General features: G+C 46.4%; 1 protein-coding gene across 2 annotated transcripts; it reads left to right on the forward strand.

Annotated features, from left to right (window-relative positions):
- The first annotated feature begins 16,036 nt into the window (after positions 1-16,036).
- On the forward strand, positions 16,037-19,572 carry LOC123060180 (C-type lectin receptor-like tyrosine-protein kinase At1g52310). Of its 2 annotated transcripts, none has more exons than XM_044482759.1 (4): positions 16,037-16,305; positions 17,100-17,525; positions 17,623-18,193; positions 18,663-19,572. In XM_044482759.1, exons 1-4 carry the CDS (start codon positions 16,221-16,223, stop codon positions 19,243-19,245), a joined length of 1,665 nt encoding a protein of 554 aa, XP_044338694.1. In that variant the 5' UTR covers positions 16,037-16,220; the 3' UTR covers positions 19,246-19,572. The 2 variants fall into 2 exon arrangements, with proteins under 2 accessions (XP_044338694.1, XP_044338695.1); XM_044482760.1 differs by having other exon boundaries at positions 17,626-18,193.

Raw genomic sequence — 19,572 nt, forward strand, 5'->3', positions numbered from 1 at the left:
GGAGGCAGGGGCACCCCAGAAAGACACAAGTTGATCTTCATGATCGTTCCTTAGCCGTGTGCGGTGCCCCCCTCCACCATATTCCACCTCGGTCATATTGTTGCAGTGCTTAGGCGAAGCCCTGCGACGGTAGAACATCAAGATCGTCACCAAGCTGTCGTGCTGACGGAACTCCTCCCCGATGCTTTGCTGGATCGGAGCCCGGGGATCGTCATCGAGTTGAACGTGTGCCAAGAACTCGGAGGTGCCGGAGTAACGGTGCTTGGATCGGTCGGATCGGGAAGACGTACGACTACTTCCTCTATGTTGCGTCAACGCTTCCGCTTCGGTCTACGAGGGTACGTAGACAACACTCTCCCATCTCGTTGCTATGCATCATCATGATCTTGCGTGTGCGTAGGAATTTTTTTAAAATTACTACGTTCCCCAACAGTACGCCGCCCAAGCTGCGTGATTGTCGGCGGCGTACTGGGGGAGGGAGCGCTCGTCGTCGGTCAGGGAGGCGCGCGCGACCTCGACCTCCTCGGCGAAGTACGTGGGCTTCGCCACGGCGTCGGGTAACGGGGGAACGGGCACTCCCTCGTCGCTGAGTCGCCACCCCGTCGGCCCGGCGCGCATGTCCGGCGGCGTCGGGATGTTCGCCTGGAACAGGAGCCAGGACTCCTGTTCGCGGAGCGAACGCCGGCCGAAGCCGTTCGCCGCCGCCTCGTCTCCGGGGAAGCGCTCTACCATGGCGACATGCTCGGCGGTGGTAGAGAGGGAGAGAGAGGGGCTGCCGGTGGCGCTCGGGAGAGGAAGACGGAGACGGAGAGAGAGGGGCTGGGCGGCGGCGAGGGGCGAGTCTGGTGTGGGCACCGGCGAGAACCGCTGGCTTTTATAGCCGCTCCGTGCCGTGTGTACGCGCGCGAGGGAGGGGAGGCGTCGACGCGCCGTCCCGAGACGCGCCGCCCGTGAGGAATCAATGGCAAGGCTGACCGGCGGCAGCCTTGCCATTGATTTCCCGCGGGAACCGAGGCAATTGGGGGGAAGACGAGCCGCCGTGTCCCTGACGCGGCTGGCCCGCGGCTTTTTCGCGCCAAAACAGTTCACCCCGGCGCCCCCGGGCGCCCCCCAGCGCGCCGGGTTCGGCCTGGGTCCGCCGGCGCTGTTTTCGGCCCAGGCCGGCGAAAATCGTGTTCCTGAGGACGCGACTGGACCGTTTTTTCGACGCCGGCGCAAAAAAAACGTTTGATGAGGTTTTCCTGGGACGCGGCTGGAGATACCCTCAGCTTTCTCTACCCACTGCTCTGCCCCAACTCGCCGGAGCCTCGGACCTCAGTCCATCCGGTTTTGGGCAGGAAATAGTGGAGCGACGACGGGTTCGGGTTCGGCCTCTCTGGCTGCGCCGCCGTGCTCTGCGTCTGCCCACGAAGATTTCCCGCCTCGATTTGGCTGCCACTAGTCCTTGAGTGATGTCTTGTCAGATAGATTCATGGATTCCTTGGCCGTCTCATCACGGGCGGGTCACGACTTTATTCAAAGCTGCAAAGGTGAGGTGAGGCGTGCTGTGATGTCTGCCTCTTGCCTGGTTTCCACCCGAAAAAATACAGTCAGATCAGATGGGATCAGGTTAGTAGTTTGTTGGCGCAGTCCGAGAAGGAAGAAGGCTCTCACACACGTAAGATAGAAGAACACACAGAAGCTTGGCACCACACACAACTTATGCCACTTTTCTGTATGTCTTCTCACACACGAATGAAGTGGATTACAAAGTCTTAAGTAGCCGGACTAAACACAACACCACACACCCACCAAGCCATGCACACACGCACTCACTTTTGCATGCAACCCCACGGTCAAGCCACACACATCGGCTGAACCACGACTAGCTCCACCAGCCGGTAGAAACGGCAGCTGATAACCATCTCTCTGGCCACTCGGTTTCGGCCGATCTCCTCGCTGCTGGAGATAACAACGCTGCTGATTACCAGGTCCACAACTAAGCCGCTCTAACTAATCTTATCCCTGCAAAACGTGCATGCTAGTAACCTCACGGACGCCCACACATGCATCCATTGGTTCTAAGACTCACTCAACTAACAGACCACTATCTAGCTTGCATGTTCACACATACCTACATTTCTACGTGCACAAAATGACGCAGCCAGAAGTCTTCAACTTAACTACATGCATGAACAAAACTAATGCGACGAAGTAAACATGATGAATACCTGTGGATATGACCGAGGTGGATTATGGTGAAGGGGGGCACCGCACACGGCTGGGATAGATCAACAGATCAACTTGTCTCTATGGGATGCCCCCTGGTCACGTATATAAAGGAGTGGAGGAGGGGGAGAGGGCCGGCTCCTATGGCGCGCCCTGGAGAAGTCCTACTCCCACCAGGAGGAGTCCCCTACTCCCATCGGGAGTAGGACTCCTCCCCTTCCAAGTAGTAGGAGTAGGAGACAACGAAGGGGAAGAGGGAAGAGAAGGAAGGAGGGGGCGGCGCCCCTCCCCCTAGTCCAATTCGGACTAGTCACTGGGGGGCGCGCGGCCTGCCTCTCTCCCCTAAAGTCCAATAAGGACCATATACTTCTTCCCCCGTATTTCCGTAACTCACGGGTACTCCGAAAAATACTCGAACCACTCAGAACCTTTCCGATGTCCGAATATAGTCATCCAATATATCGATCTTTACGTCTCGGCCATTTCGAGACTCCTCGTCATGTCCCCGATCTCATACGGGACTCTGAACTACCTTCGGTACATCAAAACACATAAACTCATAATACAAATCGTCCCCGAACGTTAAGCGTGCGGACCCTACGGGTTCGAGAACTATGTAGACATGACCGAGACACGTCTCCGGTCAATAACCAATAGCGGAACCTGGATGCTCATATTGGCTCACACATATTCTACGAAGATCTTTATTGGTCAAACCGCATAACAACATACGTTGTTTCCTTTTGTTGGAAATATGCCCTAGAGGCAATAACAAATTGATTATTATTATATTTCCTTGTTCATGATAATCGTTTATTATCCATGCTAGAATTGTATTGATAGGAAACTCAAATACATGTGTGGATACATAGACAACACCATGTCCCTAGTAAGCCTCTAGTTGACTAGCTCGTTGATCAATAGATGGTTACGGTTTCCTGACCATGGATATTGGATGTCATTGATAACGGGATCGCATCATTAGGAGAATGATGTGATGGACAAGACCCAATCCTAAGCCTAGCACAAGATCATGTAGTTCGTATGCTAAAGCTTTTCTAATGTCAAGTATCATTTCCTTAGACCATGAGATTGTGCAACTCCCGGATACCGTAGGAGTGCTTTGGGTGTACCAAACGTCACAACGTAACTGGGTGGCTATAAAGGTACACTACAGGTATCTCCGAAAGTGTCTGTTGGGTTGGCACGAATCGAGACTGGGATTTGTCACTCCGTGTAAACGGAGAGGTATCTCTGGGCCCACTCGGTAGGACATCATCATAATGTGCACAATGTGATCAAGGAGTTGATCACGGGATGATGTGTTATGGAATGAGTAAAGAGACTTGCCGGTAACGAGATTGAACAAGGTATCGGGATACCGACGATCGAATCTCGGGCAAGTGTCGTACCGATAGACAAAGGGAATTGTATACGGGATTGATTAAGTCCTTGACATCGTGGTTCATCCGATGAGATCATCGTGGAACATGTGGGAGCCAACATGGGTATCCAGATCCCGCTGTTGGTTATTGACCGGAGAGTCATCTCGGTCATGTCTGCATGTCTCCCGAACCCGTACGGTCTACACACTTAAGGTTCGGTGACGCTAGGGTTATAGAGATATTAGTATGCGGTAACCCGAAAGTTGTTCGGAGTCCCGGATGAGATCCCGGACGTCACGAGGAGTTCCGGAATGGTACGGAGGTAAAGAATTATATATAGGAAGTGCTGTTTCGGCCATCGGGACAAGTTTCGGGGTCACCGGTATTGTACCGGGACCACCGGAAGGGTCCCGGGGGTCCACCGGGTGGGGCCACCTGCCCCGGGGGGCCACATGGGCTGTAGGGGGTGCGCCTTGGCCTACATGGGCCAAGGGCACCAGACCCTAGAGGCCCATGCGCCAAAGGGACAAGAGGAAGGGAGAGTCCTAAAAGGGGAAGGCACCTCCGAGGTGCCTTGGGGAGGATGGACTCCTTCCCCCCCTTGGCCGCACCCTTCCTTGGAGGAAGGGGCAAGGCTGCGCCCTCCCCCTCTCCCTTGGCCCTATATATAGTGGGGGGAAGGGAGGGCAATCATACCTAAGCCCTGGCGCCTCCCTCTCCCTCCCATGACACATCTCCCTCCTCCCGCAGCGCTTGGCGAAGCCCTGTTGGAATCCCGCTACTTTCACCACCGCGCCATCGTATTGTTGGATCTCCATCAACCTCTCCTCCCCCCTTGCTGGATCAAGAAGGAGGAGACGTCGCTGCTCCGTACGTGTGTTGAACGCGGAGGTGCCGTCCGTTCGGCGCTAGGATCATCGGTGATTCGGATCACGACGAGTACGACTCCATCAACCCCGTTCTCTTGAATGCTTCCGCGCGCGATCTACAAGGGTATGTAGATCCACTCCTCCCTCGTTGCTAGATGACTCCATAGATTGATCTTGGTGACACGTAGGAAAATTTTGAATTTATGCTACATTCCCCAACAGTGGCATCATGAGCTAGGTCTATGTGTAGTTTCTATGCACGAGTACAACACAAAGTAGTTGTGGGCGTTGATTTTGTTCAATATGCTTACCGTTACTAGTTCAATCTTGATTCGGCGGCATTGTAGGATGAAGCGGCCCGGACCGACCTTACACGTACTCTTACGTGAGACTGGTTCCACCGACTGACATGCACTAGTTGTATAAGGTGGCTAGCGGGTGTCTGTCTCTCCCACTTTAGTCGGATCGGATTCGATGAAAAGGGTCCTTATGAAGGGTAAATAGCAATTGGCATATCACGTTGTGGTTTTTGCGTAGGTAAGAAACGTTCTTGCTAGAAACCCATAGCAGCCACGTAAAACATGCAAACAACAATTAGAGGACGTCTAACTTGTTTTTGCAGGGTATGCTATGTGATGTGATATGGCCAAAAGGATGTGATGAATGATATATGTGATGTATGAGATTGATCATGTTCTTGTAGTAGGAATCACGACTTGCATGTCGATGAGTATGACAACCGGCAGGAGCCATAGGAGTTGTCTTAATTTATTTATGACCTGCGTGTCAACATAAACGTCATGTAATTACTTTACTTTATTGCTAACCGTTAGCTGTAGTAGTAGAAGTAATAGTTGACGAGACAACTTCATGAAGACACGATGATAGAGATCATGATGATGGAGATCATGGTGTCATGCCGGTGACGATGATGATCATTGAGCCCCGAAGATGGAGATCAAGAGGAGCAAAGTGATGATGGCCATATCATGTCACTATTTGATTGCATGTGATGTTTATCATGTTTATGCATCTTGTTTACTTAGAACGACGGTAGTAAATAAGATGATCCCTCATAATAATTTCAAGAAAGTGTTCCCCCTAACTGTGCACCGTTGCGACAGTTCGTTGTTTCGAAGCACCACGTGATGATCGGGTGTTAGATTCTAGGGCCATTTGCATTTCTGTCCCTAACTCGAACCACCTAATCAGATATACCCCTAATTCGAAAGCCTGCTCAAATTTTCCCCTCCGCCGTCAGGTGCCCTTACAGAAAAGCCCTTCTGCGCCGTTACCGTCCGGTCAAACAACTTTGACCGTCCTGAAAAAAATAGCACAAAAATTTAAAAAAATCTAAAATTTTGTGAGATCGAAGATACTCATGTGCGCAAGGTGCGTGCAAATTTTTGTGCTATTTGGACATTCCAGGAGCTCGTGGCGAGGAAAAATAGTTAATATGCACGCTTGTGAACAGTAAATTTGAAATAAAATAGCAAGAAAATTCAAAAAAATATGAAATTTTTTGGCATCAAGTTTTTGTGATCAAATGACTTGCGAGGAGCTCTCGCAAGAAAAAACAAAATAGTCATTTTTTGCCAAGTTTTTTCCCGGGACAGATTTTGTTTTTTTCTCCACACGCCCCTCCAATGTCCAAACACAACAAAAATTGGCACGCAGCTTTTAGACCATAGCCTCTTTGATGCCAAAAAATTTCATATTTTTTTGAATTTTCTTGCTATTTTTTTGAATTTACTGTTCACAGGCTTACATATTTACTGTTTTTTCCTTTGACATGAGCTCCTGGAATGCCCAAACAGCACGAAAAATTGCACGCACCTTGCGAACCTGAGTACCTTTGATCTCACAAATTTTCAGATTTTTTAGATTTTTTTTTGCTATTTTTTTGGGGCCGGTCAATGCCCTTTGACCGGCTTTGACCGGACGGTAACGGCGCAAAAGGGCATTTCTGTAAGGGCACGTAACGGCGGAGGGGCATTTTTGAGCAGGCTTTTGAATTAGGGGTAAATGTGAGTAGTGGGTTCGAGTTAGGGACACAGATGTAAAAGACCCTAGATTCTAACGTTCACATACAACGGGTGTAAGACAGATTTACACACGCGAAACACTTAGGTTGACTTGACGAGCCTAGCATGTACAGACATGGCCTCGGAACACAAGAGACTGAAAGGTCGAGCATGAGTCGTATGGTAGATACGATCAACATGAAGATGTTCACCGATGATGCTAGTCCGTCTCACGTGATGATCGGACACGGCCTAGTTGACTCGGATCATGTAATCATTTAGATGATTAGAGGGATGTCTATCTGAGTGGGAGTTCACAAGATGAACTTAATTATCCTGAACATAGTCAAAAGGTCTTCGCAAATTATGTCGAAGCTCGCGCTTTAGTTCTACTGTTTAGATATGTTCCTAGAAAAAATTTAGTTGAAAGTTGATAGTAGCAATTATGCGGACTAGGTCCGTAAACTGAGGATTGTCCTCATTGCTTCATAGAAGGCTTATGTCCTTAATGCACCGCTCAGTGTGCTGAACCTCGAACATTGTCTGTGGATATTGCGAACATATGGCATACACGTTTTGATGACTACATGATAGTTCAGTGCGTAATGCTAAATGGTTTAGAATTGAGGCACCAAAGACGGTTTTGAAACATCGCGAAACATATGAGATGTTTCGAGGGCTGAAATTGGGATTTCAGGCTCGTGCCCACGTCAAGAGGTATAAGACCTCCGACGATTTTCTTAGCCTGCAAACTAAGGGAGAAAAGCTCAATTGTTGAGCTTGTGCTCAGATTGTCTGGGTACAACAATCGCTTGAATTGAGTGGGAGTTGATCTTCCAGATGAGATAGTGATGTTTCTCCGAAGTCATTACCACCAAGCTGCTTGAGCTTCGTGATGAACTATAATATATCAGGGACATATATGATGATCCTTGAGATATTCGCGATGTTTGACACCACAAAAGTAGAAATCAAGAAGAAGCATCAATTGTTGATGGTTTGTGAAACCACTAGTTTCAAGGAGGGCAAGGGCAAAAAGGGATGCTTCATGAAACGGCAAATCAGCTGCTGCTCTAGTGAAGAAACCCAAGGTTGAACCCAAACCCGAGACTAAGTGCTTCTGTAATAAGGGGAACAGCCACTGGAGCAGAATTACCCTAGATACTTGGTAGATGAGAAGGCTGGCAAGGTCGACAGAAGTATATTGGATATGCATTATAATGTGTACTTTACTAGTACTCCTAGTAGCACCAGGGTATTAGATACCGGTTCGGTTGCTAAGTGTTAGTAACTCGAAATAAAAGCTACGGAATAAACGGAGACTAGCTAAATGTGAGATGACAATATGTGTTGGAAGTATTTCCAAGGTTGATCAAATATCGTACGCTCCCTCTACCATCGAGATTGGTGTTTGCGTTGAGCATAGACATAATTGGATTATGTCTATCGCAATACGGTTATTCATTTAAGGAGAATAACGGTTACTCTGTTTATTTGAATAATACCTTCAATGGTCTTGCACCTAAAATGAATGGTTCATTGAATCTCGATCATAGTGGTACACATGTTCATGCCAAAAGATATAAGATAGTAATGATAGTACCACCTACTTGTGGCACTGCCACTTAAGTCATATCGGTATAAAACGCATGAAGAAGCTCCATGTTGATGGATCTTTGGACTCACTCATTTTTGAAAGGATTGAGACATGCGAACCATGTTTGTTGGTAGATATGCATGAAGAAACTCTATACAGATGGATCGTTTGGACTCACTTGATTTTGAATCACTTGAGACATGCAAATCATACCACATGGGCAAGATGACTGAAAGCCTCGTTTTCAGTAAAATGGAACTAGAAAGCAACTTGTTGGAAGTAATACATTTTGATGTGTGCAGTCCAATGAGTGCTGAGGCATGTAGTGGATATCGTTATGTTCTTACTTCACAGATGATTTGAGTAGATGTTGAGTATATTTACTTGATGAATCACGATTCTGAATTATTGAAAGGTTCAAGTAATTTCAGGGTGAAGTTGAAAGATCGTCGTGACAAGAGGATAAAAGATCTATGATATGATCATAGAGATGAATATCTGAATTACGAGTTTGGCACAGAATTAAGACATTGTGGAAATTGTTTCACAACTAATACAGCCTGGAACACCATAGTGTGATGGTGTGTCCGAACATCATAACTGCACCCTATTGGATATGATGCATAACATGATGTCTCTTATCGAATTACCACGATAGTTTATGGGTTAGGCATTAGAGACAACCGCATTCACTTTAAATAGGGCACCACGTAATTCCAATGAGATGACACCGTATGAACTATGGTTTAGAGAAACCTAAGCTGTCATTTCTTGAAAGTTTGGGGCTGCGACGCTGATGTGAAAAAGTTTCAGGCTGATAAGCTCGAACCCAAAGCGGATAAATGCATCTTCATAGGACATCCAAAACAGTTGGGTATACCTCCTGTCTCAGATCCGAAAGCAATAAGGGATTGTTTCTAGAATCGGGTCCTTTCTCGAGGAAAAGTTTCTCTCGAAAGAATTGAGTGGGAGGATGGTGGAGATTTGATGAGGTTATTAAACCGTCTCTTCAACTAGTGTGTGGCAGGGCACAGGAAGTTGTTCCTGTGGCTCCTACAACAATTGAAGTGGAAGCTTATGATAGTGATCATGAAACTTCAGATCAAGTCACTACCAAACCTCGTGGGATGACAAGGATGCGTACTACTTCAGAGTGGTACGTAATCCTGTCTTGGAAGTCATGTTGCTAGACAACAATGAACCTACGAGCTATGGAGAAGCGATGGTGGGCCCGGATTCCAATAAATGGCTCAAGGCCATAAAATCCGAGAGAGGATCCATATATGAAAACAAAGTGTAGACTTTGGGAGAACTACTTGATGGTCGTAAGGCTGTTAAGTACATATGGATTTTTAAAAGGAAGACGGACAATGATGGTAGGTATCACCATTAAGAAAGCTCGACTTGTCGTTGAGATGTTTTCCGACAAGTTCAAGGAATTGACTGCGATGAGACTTTCTCACTCGTAGCGATGCTAAGAGTCTGTTGGAATTATATTAGCGATTACTGCATTGTTTATGAAATCTTGCAGATAGGATGTCAAAACATTGTTTCCTCGACGATTTTCTTGAGGAAAGGTTGTACGTGATACAACCGGAAGGTTTTGTCAATCCTGAAAGATGCTAATAAGTATGCAAAGCTCCAGCAATCCTTCTAAGGACTGGAGTAAGCATCTCGGAGTTGGAATGTATGCTTTGATAAGATGATCAAAGATTTTGGGTGTATACAAAGTTTATGAGAAACTTGTATTTCCAAAGAAGTGAGTGGGAGCACTATAGAATTTCCGATGAGTATATGTTGTTGACATATTGTTGATCAGAAATGACGTAGAATTTCTGGAAAGCATATAGGGTTATTTGGAAAGTGTTTTTCAATGGAAAGCCTGGATTAAGCTACTTGAGCATTGAGCATCAAGATCTATAAGGATAGATCAAAACGCTTAATGGTACTTTCAAATGAGCACATACCTTGACATGATCTTGAAGGTGTTCAAGATGGATCAGTCAAAGAAGGAGTTCTTGCCTGAGTTGTAAAGTATGAAGTTAAGACTTAAAGCTCGACCACGGCAGAATAGAGAGAAAGGACGAAGGTCGTCCCCTATGCTTAAGACATAGGCTCTACAGTATGCTATGCTGTGTACCACACCTGAAGTGTGCCTTGCCATGAGTCAGTCAAGGGGTACAAGAGTGATCCAAGAATGGATCACAGGACAGCGGTCAAAGTTATCCTTAGTAACTAGTGGACTAAGGAATTTTCTCGATTATGGAGGTGGTAAAAGAGTTCGTCGTAAAGGGTTACGCCGATGCAAGATTTGACACTAATCCAGATTATTCTGAGTAGTAAACTGGATTCGTATAGTAGAACAGTTATTTGGAATAGCTCCAAATAAGAGCGTGGTAGCTGCATCTAGGAGATGACATAGAGATTTGTAAAGCACACACGGATCTGAAAGGTTCAGACCCGATGACTATAACCTCTCTCACAAGCATAACATGATCAAACCTAGAACTCATTGAGTGTTAATCACATAGTGATGTGAACTAGACTACTGACTCTAGTAAACTCTTGGGTGTTAGTCACATGGCGATGTGACCTTGAGTGTTAATCACATATCGGTGTGAACTAGATTACTGACTCTAGTGCAAGTGGGAGACTGTTGGAAATATGCCCTAGAGGCAATAATAAATTGATTATTATTATATTTCCTTGTTCATGATAATCGTTTATTATCCATGCTAGAATTGTATTGATAGGAAACTCAGATACATGTGTGGATACATAGACAACACCATGTCCCTAGTAAGCCTCTAGTTGACTAGCTCGTTGATCAATAGATGGTTAAGGTTTCCTGACCATGGACATTGGATGTCATTGATAACAGGATCACATCATTAGGAGAATGATGTGATGGACAAGACCCAATCCTAAGCCTAGCACAAGATCATGTAGTTCGTATGCTAAAGCTTTTCTAATGTCAAGTATCATTTCCTTAGACCATGAAATTGTGCAACTCCCGGATACCGTAGGAGTGCTTTGGGTGTACCAAACGTCACAACGTAACTGGGTGGCTATAAAGGTACACTACAGGTATCTCCGAAAGTGTCTGTTGGGTTGGCACGAATCGAGACTGGGATTTGTCACTCCGTGTAAACGGAGAGGTATCTCTGGGCCCACTCGGTAGGACATCATCATAATGTGCACAATGTGATCAAGGAGTTGATCACGGGATGATGTGTTATGGAATGAGTAAAGAGACTTGCCGGTAACGAGATTGAACAAGGTATCGGGATACCGACGATCGAATCTCGGGCAAGTGTCGTACCGATAGACAAAGGGAATTGTATACGGGATTGATTAAGTCCTTGACATCGTGGTTCATCCGATGAGATCATCGTGGAACATGTGGGAGCCAACATGGGTATCCAGATCCCGCTGTTGGTTATTGACCGGAGAGTCATCTCGGTCATGTCTGCATGTCTCCCGAACCCGTAGGGTCTACACACTTAAGGTTCGGTGACGCTAGGGTTATAGAGATATTAGTATGCGGTAACCCGAAAGTTGTTCGGAGTCCCGGATGAGATCCCGAACGTCACGAGGAGTTCCAGAATGGTCCGGAGGTAAAGAATTATATATAGGAAGTGCTGTTTCGGCCATCGGGACAAGTTTCAGGGTCACCGGTATTGTACCGGGACCACCAAAAGGGTCCCGGGGGTCCACCGGGTGGGGCCACATGGGCTGTAGGGGGTGCGCCTTGGCCTACATGGGCCAAGGGCACCAGCCCCTAGAGGCCCATGCGCCAAAGGGACAAGAGGAGGGGAGAGTCCTAAAAGGGGAAGGCACCTCCGAGGTGCCTTTGGGAGGATGGACTCCTTCCCCCCCTTGGCCGCACCCTTCCTTGGAGGAAGGGGCAAGGCTGCGCCCTCCCCCTCCCCCTTGGCCCTATATATAGTGGGGGGAAGGGAGGGCAACCATACCTAAGCCCTGGCGCCTCCCTCTCCCTCCCATGACACATCTCCCTCCTCCCGCAGCGCTTGGCGAAGCCCTGTTGAAATCCCGCTACTTCCACCACCACGCCGTCGTGTTGTTGGATCTCCATCAACCTCTCCTCCCCCCTTGCTGGATCAAGAAGGAGGAGACGTCGCTGTTCCGTACGTGTGTTGAACGCGGAGGTGCCGTCCGTTCGGCGCTAGGATCATCGGTGATTCGGATCACGACGAGTACGACTCCATCAACCCCGTTCTCTTGAATGCTTTCGCACGCGATCTACAAGGGTATGTAGATCCACTCCTCCCTTGTTGCTAGATGACTCCATAGATTGATCTTGGTGACACGTAGGAAAATTTTGAATTTATGCTACATTCCCCAACACCTTTGTCATCGGTATGTTATTGCCCGAGATTCGATCGTCGGTATCTCAATACCTAGTTCAATCTCGTTACCGGCAAGTCTCTTTACTCGTTCCGTAATGCATCATCCAGTAACTAACTCATTAGTCACATTGCTTGTAAGGCTTATAGTGATGTGCATTACCGAGAGGGCCCAGAGATACCTCTCCGATAATCGGAGTGACAAATCATAATCTCGAAATACGCCAACTCAACAAGTACATTTGGAGACACCTGTAGAGCACCTTTATAATTACCCAGTTACGTTGTGACGTTTGGCAGCACACAAAGTGTTCCTCCGGTAAACGGGAGTTGCATAATCTCAGTCATAGGAACATGTATAAGTCATGAAGAAAGCAATAGCAACATACTAAACGATCAAGTGCTAAGCTAATGGAATGGGTCAAGTCAATCACATCATTCTCCTAATGATGTGATCTTGTTTATCAAATGACAACTCATGTCTATGGCTAAGAAAATTAACCATCTTTGATCAACGAGCTAGTCAAGTAGAGGCATACTAGTGACACTCTGTTTTGTCTATGTATTCACACATGTATTATGTTTCCGGTTAATACAATTCTAGCATGAATAATAAACATTTATTATGAAATAAGGGAATAAATAATAACTTTATTATTGCCTCTAGGGCATATTTCCTTCAGGGGGCGCCACCCCTTGTGGGCTGCCTTGCCTCCCTCGTATGGCCCATATGACCCATATCTTCCCCCGGGGGGTTCAGGTAAGCCCCTCCCCCCCCCCACCCGTACTCCGATATGTACCCGATACATTCTGAAACACTTTCGGTGTCTGAATACTATCGTCCAATATATCAATCTTTACCTCTCGACCATTTCGAGACTCCTTATCATGTCCGTGATCTCATCCGGGACTCCGAACAATCTTCGGTCACCAAAACACATAACTCATAATAGAAATCGTCATCCAACGTTAAGCGTGCGGACCCTACGGATTCGAAAACTATGTAGACATGACCGAGACACCTCTCCGATCAATAACCAATAGCGGAACCTGGATGCTCATATTGGCTCCCACATATTCTATGAAGATCTTTATCGGTCGAACCGTTATGACAACATACGTTATTCCCTTTGTCATCGGTATGTTACTTGCCCGAGATTCGATCGTCGGTATCTTCATACCTAGTTCAATCTCGTTACCGAAAAGTCTCTTTACTCATTCCGTAATACATCATCCCACAACTAACTCATTAGTCACGTTGCTTGCAAGGTTTATTTTGATGTCCATTACCGAGAGGGCCCAGAGATACCTCTCCGATACTCTGAGTGACAAATCCTAATCTCGATCTATGCCAACCAAACAAACACCTCCGGAGATACCTGTAGAGCATCTTTATAATCACCCAGTTACATTGTGATGTTTGATAGCACACAAGGCATTCCTCAAGTATCCGGGAGTTGCATAATCTCATAGTCGAAGGAATATGTATTTGACATGAAGAAGACAATAGCAATAAAACTGAACGATCAATATGCTATGCTAACGGATGGGTCTTGTCCATCACATCATTCTCCTAATGATGTGATCCCGTTCATAAAATGACAACACATGTCTATGGTTAGGTAACTTAATCATCCTTGATTAACGAGCTAGTTTAGTAGAGGCTTATTAGGGACACGATGTTTTGTCTATGTATCCACACATGTATCAAGTTTCCGGTTAATACAATTCTAGCATGAATAATAAACATTTATCATGATATAAGGAAATATAAAATAACAACTTTATTATTGCCTCTAGGGCATATTTCCTTCACTACACGCGTCGATAAGATTAGTCGTCGCGGCTCGCTCCACTGATCACGCCGGTACGCCGAGCGTTCAAAACGGTGGCCAAAAGCGCCGGCAGTCAGTCACCGACGCCGCCTCCCTCCCTTGACGGGCCCACGACCTCCTCCGGTCCCAACTATAAGCACAGACGACCGGGCCCTCCATCTGAGTGGAGATGATTTCTCTTGGGACCATCTCCGTGCAGCAAAGGCGTACTTCCGCAACCTGCCTTTGACGTCACCTTGCCAGACGCGCGGTTGAGCTGTTGGGCCGAGCCCAGTAGGCGTCGGTTTGTTACGTTGCGCCCAGTGCGCTTCTTTGTTTCAAATCTGATCATTTCAGCCTAGTACGGTTTAATTTCTTTTTCCTTTTATCTTTATCTAGAGAATTCATAAATCCATAGAATATTCATTTGAAATCTAAATTTGATTATTCAAATTCCCATATGCTTCTAAATTCATGGCCTATTTAATAGAGTAGTTATATCATTTTTCTAGAGAGCTTTCCTGGGTTGTGCGTGATAAAACCCGTATTCTTCATATTAAATCCATCTTTAATAATTCATAAAATATTCTCCATGTCTGTAAACTCAGATTTTTTTTTCCAATATTCTTCTCTAGACCATACCTATTTAACAGAAGTGGTTTCACGGTTTTCTGAGCACTTTATGTTTCATGTTTTTATTGTGTGGTTTATTTGCTATTGATTTTACTTTCGACTACTAGAACGCAATCCGAAACAAAACTTTCAAAGAGGGATCAGAGAAGTTTGAAGACCTTACTGAGCCAGACAAGCATCCGCTTTGATCATGTCGAACCCTATACCTAGATTATATTTTACAGAATTATTTTATATGCATAAAATGCTATCTTTGGTATAGATTGCCATGGTAGTTTAGCAAGTAGCTAAGACCCAAATCCTTTGATAACATGATACCCCTTTTATTGATAATGCCCACCTTTGTCATATCAGTCATCTCGTAATGTGACAATCCATTTATTTTCCACAAGATTAAAAAGGTAAATATATACCATTAATGGATATTTGAAATTTAAATTTCATACAAGCATGGCATAGCTCATAGTGATTGGATGATTTTGCAGTATCAATACAATGTGATATTCTGGAGGCTATTTCGGATCTGGGGAGCATATGCTCCTGGATGAACAATAAATTCTAAATAAATAGTAAGTTTTTAAAAAAAATCTGTTTTTTTAGATTTCATGTTCTTTAGTTGTGTAGATTTTTATGTTAGTGTAACAAGCATGTTTGTGCTTGAATTTTTTTATGTGTAACGGAATAGCAGTGCTTCGTCGGTGAAACAAACAAAATTAGGTGTACCATTTCGTGTTTGACTTGTTTTTTTTAACAGGTCAAAATGCGTAGGTCTTTACCTAAAAGTTTGCGAGCAACATTTAGATGAAAAGAGACATTCCGTTGACTCGACTACGAGCCGCATATGATGGGTTTATCAACCTCGGTATGATAGGGCGGCTCAATCTCAATCTCTTGGAGGCGCTCGCAGAGTTAGAGTGTGCACGCATGTGTTTAGAGTGATGAGTGTAAGTACTATGTTAAAAAAAATATGGCCATTAATAACACATCTAATTTTTTTTCAGACTTTTGACATCTAGAAAAATATTTTTGATGCGCGGGAGCGTGTGCTTCCGAGCCGGTGAAAAAAATTATCTCAAAAAAAAACTGTGGAGTAAAAAGGGTATAGCAACAGCAACTGGAGGCAGGCAGGCAGGGCCAGGTGAGGTGGGCAGTGGAATTAATGGCGAGCAGTCAAGACGGTGGGCCCACCCGTTCCCTTCTCCCTCCTCTCCTTTCCCATCCATCCCAGTGAGAACAGAGGAGAGCAGAGCAGAAAGAAACGCCGCCCCTCGGAGGAGGGGAGACCGACCACCGGAGCAAGAAGCAAGGAGGGAGGGGGCGGCCATGGTCACGCCCCTCGACCTCGTCATCGCCCTCGCCGCGCTGCTCCTCTCCGCCGCCGCGCCCGCGCCCGCGCTGGCTCACACCCGTGAGTACTACTTGCCACCGTCTTCTCTTTTCCCCCCTTCACTCCTCTATAGACAGATCCATGCCTTCTTCCCCAGCAGTGTGTTCCTGCCTTGCTTGCTCCTTGCGAGAACCTCGCGCGTGACCAGTTCGAAGTCAAAATATTTTCCTCAATCTCGTCTGCAAGGTCCGATTGATACTCCGGTGGTCAATGCCATCTGAAAGAGCAGTAGATTTATCATAATCTAGCGCCCATCTGAAAGAGCAGTAAATTTGTCATATGCCATCTTTTCTTTGCCAAGGGCGCACACAAATCAGAAGATAGACAACTAAATTTGTCTCCCGGCTTCGCCAAAACATGTGATTTTGCTCCACCAAGGCCGGCACAAAAACAACAAATCTGCGGCACCTCGTCCCCCCTCTCTGATATATATACTGGTGCTGGTGTGGGCGTGGCCGTCGACAACTATCAAGCCTCACTGGATAGATCCATAAAATATATTATTCCCTAATGGTTTACTCTATTGCTACATCTGGCACAAAACCTGCGCTCTAGATTATGCTCCTGTCAGAAACCGATCATATGTAGTACCTGAAATGGCTCCACTCTTTCTGGTTGGCAAGCCAGCCACAACCCATTTTGGGCAGATGAGTTGGCCAGACCTTGCAAAAAAGAGAGATTTGGTAGTAATAGGATTTCAGACTTGCATGCATCCACATGTATAACTGTTTTAAGAGGCTCTAGATAGACTCCGTTGCCAATCCAATCATATTTCCCATAAGGTTATTAATATCAATACTTTCTGTTTTCTGCAGCGTCATGTCCCGACGGTTGGCAAATCAGTCCTGACCGGCTAAAGTGCTTCATGCACATCTCAAGCTCACTTTCCTGGGACGGATCCGAAGCTCTCTGCCGCAACTTCAGCAGTCATCTGGCTGCATTATCATCGGTTCAGGAGCTAAATTTCGCAAGGTCTCTCTGTGGAGCTGCCTCCTCCGGGTGCTGGGTTGGAGGGCGTCGCCGCAACACCAGCGGTCTTGTTGGATGGAAATGGTCTGACAATTCGTCTTCTTGGAATGAGACCGCCTTTCCCGGCGAGCCGTTGCATCCCAATTGCACCGGCGCTCGCTGCAGTCTAGCCACCGGCGACGATATGTGCACTTTGGTGACCAGTAAGCACACTGCACTTACTGGAAAGAAGTGTGCCGAGTCACATGGGCTGATTTGCATGATGAATCACGGTGAGTCTTTTTTTTTTTGGTAACACTGGAGTACTTTTGTTCCGTTACATGAAAATTTAGTTGCACTAACAGTCTGACACCCACTGATTTATGCCAGAAGATAGGTGCTACCATGATCACTGCCACAAGGAGTATTTCATAGTCCTCATCGTCGTAAGCGGCTTGATTCTCTCGACCACTCTAGCTGTTGTGGTTTGGCTGCTCGTCTACAAGCGAAGCAAGAAAAGGAAAAGATCGCGTGAAGCTTCCGGCGCTTCAGCTACCGCATTAGTGCCACCGCTATGGAAAGTGTTCAACAGTGAAGAACTTAGATCGATAACCAAGAACTTCAGTGAGGGAAACCGGCTGCCCGGAAATGCCAAGACAGGTGGTACCTACAGTGGAACCTTGCCAGATGGATCCAAATTAGCAATTAAGAGATTGAAGAGATCCAGCCTACAAAGGAAAAAGGATTTCTACTCCGAGATCAGTAGAGTTGCAAAGCTCTATCATCCTAATTTAGTGGCTGTAAAAGGATGTTGTTATGATCATGGCGACCGCTTTATTGTCTATGAGTTTGTCGCCAATGGGCCGTTGGATGTGTGGCTGCATCATATTCCCAGAGGAGGGCGGAGCCTTGATTGGGCAACGAGAATGAGAGTTGCCACAACCCTTGCACAGGGGATTGCGTAAGTCATCCTAACTCTTGTCTGTTCCACTCCGAGAAATGTTATTTTTTTACTTAACTATTTGGAAAGTAATAGCTGATAAAGCACCTGTGGTCTAAGCTGCAATTATTTTAATCCATTCAGTTTCTTCTTTCATTATATTGATGCCTGTTTGCTGTGTTTACCCAATTATGGTTGCTTGTTAAGCGGAACTTGTAGTCCACAGATGTTTAATTCTTGGGAAAATGCTGGACATGCTTATGTTTATGTTAGGTTATAAATTGCGATATATAATTGCATAAGTCAGCTCTGGATTCACCGTTTTACTGTTGTAGGTTTCTCTGACATATTTATTAATTGGGAAAATTGCGATATATAATTGCATAAGTCAGCTCTGGACACTGAAACATTAATTCGAGACATTTGGCTATCTTTAACCATATTAGTACCATTAATGATCGCATACTTACCGGTAGTCTTTTGATTCCAGATTTTTGCATGACAAGGTGAAGCCCCAGGTAGTCCACCGTGATATCCGTGCAAGCAACGTCCTTCTGGACGAGGAATTTGGTTCCCATCTGATGGGGGTTGGGCTGTCCAAGTTTGTGCCGTGGGAAGTAATGCACGAGAGGACCGTCAAGGCGGCAACATACGGTTACCTTGCCCCAGAGTTCATATACAGGAACGAGCTGACAACAAAGAGCGACGTCTACAGCTTCGGCGTGCTGCTTCTAGAAATCATCAGTGGCCGTAGGCCAGCACAGTCCGTTGAATCTGCTGGATGGCAGACTATATTCGAGTGGGCGACGCCTCTGGTCCAATCACACCGGCATCTGGAGCTGCTGGATCCGCTCATCAACGACTTGCCGGAGATAGGAGTGATCCAGAAGGTCGTGGACCTCGTCTACGCCTGCACCCAGCATGTCCCCTCGGTGCGCCCAAGGATGTCTCACGTCGTCCATCAGCTGCAGCAGCTTGAGCTCAAGTCAGCGGCGTCCGAGCAGCTGAGGAGCGGGACCAGCACCAGCGCGACTTCACCGATGCTGCCATTGGAGGTCCGGACACCTCGCTGAAACCATCGGTCTAGAAACACCGCTGTTCTTCTCATCATCAGCCATTAGGTAGCGCATTTCTTGCAGCGTGGAGTGACCCAAGAGCCTCCTGTAACCGTAAGCGCAACGACTTTCTTGTGGGCAAGTACTTAGGGAGAGTAGGGTCCTGGAGGTCTAAACCCCCGTTCTTGCCATCGTTGTCGAGGGCTATTTGTACCCCAGCTGATTTCTACCTTAGATCTCAACATGTCTGAGTTTAGCAAGCAACATGAATTGTTCAATGTCGGTACTCGGTACAAGCTGTTTGTCTGTATGTTATCTGAATGTTGATGTCAGTGGTTCGTGGTA

This window comes from Triticum aestivum, chromosome 3A (assembly GCF_018294505.1).
Source record: "Triticum aestivum cultivar Chinese Spring chromosome 3A, IWGSC CS RefSeq v2.1, whole genome shotgun sequence".
In the NCBI taxonomy this organism is placed as follows: Eukaryota; Viridiplantae; Streptophyta; class Magnoliopsida; order Poales; family Poaceae; genus Triticum; species Triticum aestivum.

Excerpts from the sequence above, each read along its gene's own strand:
- LOC123060180 (XM_044482759.1), top strand. The coding sequence starts at position 16,221 with ATGGTCACGCCCCTCGACCTCGTCATCGCCCTCGCCGCGCTGCTCCTC. Across the intron at positions 16,306-17,099 it reads GCCCGCGCTGGCTCACACCC|CGTCATGTCCCGACGGTTGG; the intron begins GTGAGTACTACT and ends TGTTTTCTGCAG. Across the intron at positions 17,526-17,622 it reads GATTTGCATGATGAATCACG|AAGATAGGTGCTACCATGAT; the intron begins GTGAGTCTTTTT and ends GATTTATGCCAG.